We start from the raw sequence: 1,728 nt of genomic DNA on the forward strand, positions 1-1,728 counted from the left end.
TGGGATCCATGGGATTGGGATCCATGGGATCAGGATGGGATCCATGGGATGGGATTGGGATCCATGGGAATGGGATCCATGGGATCAGGATGGGATCCATGGGATGGGATTGGGATCCATGGGAATGGGATCCATGGGATCAGGATGGGATCCATGGGATTGGGGTGGGATCCATGGGAATGGGATCCATGGGATGGGATCCATGGGATTGGGGTGGGATCCATGGGATGGGATCCATGGGATCAGGATGGGATCCATGGGATTGGGATCCATGGGATCAGGATGGGATCCATGGGATGGGATGGGATCCATGGGATTGGGGTGGGTTCCATGGGAATGGGATCCATGGGATTGGGATCCATTGGATTGGCATGGATGGAATTGGGATGGGATCCATGGGATTGGGATGGGATAGGATGGGCACCCAGGGGACGATGACCGCCCAGCCTGTCCCCAGTCCCCCCAGGGACTCACCCATGGTGCCCAGGGTGCCCGGGTTCTTCAGGAGCTCCATGTAGGTGCCCGTGCCAGGGAAGGAGCCCGAGCGGGCGGCGCTGCCCGGCCCCGAGCCTGGCAGGTCCAGGTGGGACATCTGGGGGGACAGCGGGGGCACTGCTCAGGGGTGGCACTATTTAGGGGTGGCACCGCCCCCAGCAGGAAATTCCCACATAAACAAAATCTCGGTGTCAGGAAGGAAAACTCCAGTGCAGACATACCTATGTCCCCTTGGGAGTCCCCATGTTGCCATGTCCCCAATACCCCATGTTCCCAGTGCCCCATGTCCCCAGTGCCCCAATGTCCCATGTCCCGAGTGCCTCGTGTCCCCATGTCCCCAATTTCCCATGCCCCAATTGTCCCGTGTCCCCATGTCCTGAGTGCCTCATGTCCCCATGTCCCTGTGTCCCCAGTGTCCCATGTCTCCATGTCCCCAGTGCCCTGTGTCCCCATGTCCCCAATTCCCAATGTCCCCATGTCTCCATGTCCCCAGTGTCCCATGTATCCATGTCCCCATGCCCCCATGTCCCAAATTCCCAATGTCCCCATGTCCCCAGTCCCCCGTGTCCCCATGTCTCCATGTCCCCAGTGTCCCATGTATCCATGTCCCCATGCCCCCATGTCCCAAATTCCCAATGTCCCCATGTCCCCAATTCCCCACTGTCCCGTGTCACCATGTCCCCATGTCCCCAGTGTCCCATGTATCCATGTCCCCATGTCCCCAATTCCCCACTGTCCCGTGCCCCCATGTCCCCATGTCCCCAGTTCCCCACTGTCCTGTGCCCCATGTCCCCAGTTCCCCGCTGTCCCGTGCCCCCATGTCCCCATGTCCCCAATTCCCCGCTGTCCCGTGCCCCCATGTCCCCATGTCCCCACCTTGGTTCCCATGCAGACGCCGAGCTGCTGCCTCAGGGACTCCCGCTCAGCTCGCAGCTGCTCCTCCACACGAAGAGCGAGTCGCGCTCCTTCTGCCGCCGCAGCAGCTCCTCCACGCGCTCGCGGATCTGCCCCAGCTCCTTCTCGGCCTCTTTGCACTGGTATTGCTTGGCCAGATCCAAAACCCTCAGGATTTTCTCGCTCACGTCGCTCTGCAGGGAGCTGCAGCGCTGTTTGTGCACTTCCAGCTCCATCCTGCTCAGGTGGCCCTCGGTGCTGGCGCTCTGCAGGTCCTGCTGGCACTTGTCCCTCTCCTGGGTGGCTTTGGTCAGCTCGGCCTGGCTCTGCTGCCTGCTG

General features: G+C 61.0%; 1 protein-coding gene across 1 annotated transcript in view; it reads right to left on the reverse strand.

The window, feature by feature from the left end:
- PLVAP (plasmalemma vesicle associated protein) overlaps positions 1-1,728 on the reverse strand; it is a 4,691-nt gene that overhangs the window by 1,675 nt on the left and 1,288 nt on the right. The window contains 3 exon segments of the mRNA XM_031065177.1: positions 475-592; positions 1,372-1,415; positions 1,418-1,722. Of these exon segments, the coding sequence (XP_030921037.1) occupies positions 475-592; positions 1,372-1,415; positions 1,418-1,722 (467 nt within the window).

The sequence above is a fragment of the Geospiza fortis genome, unplaced genomic scaffold (assembly GCF_000277835.1).
Source record: "Geospiza fortis unplaced genomic scaffold, GeoFor_1.0 scaffold248, whole genome shotgun sequence".
NCBI lineage: Eukaryota > Metazoa > Chordata > Aves > Passeriformes > Thraupidae > Geospiza > Geospiza fortis.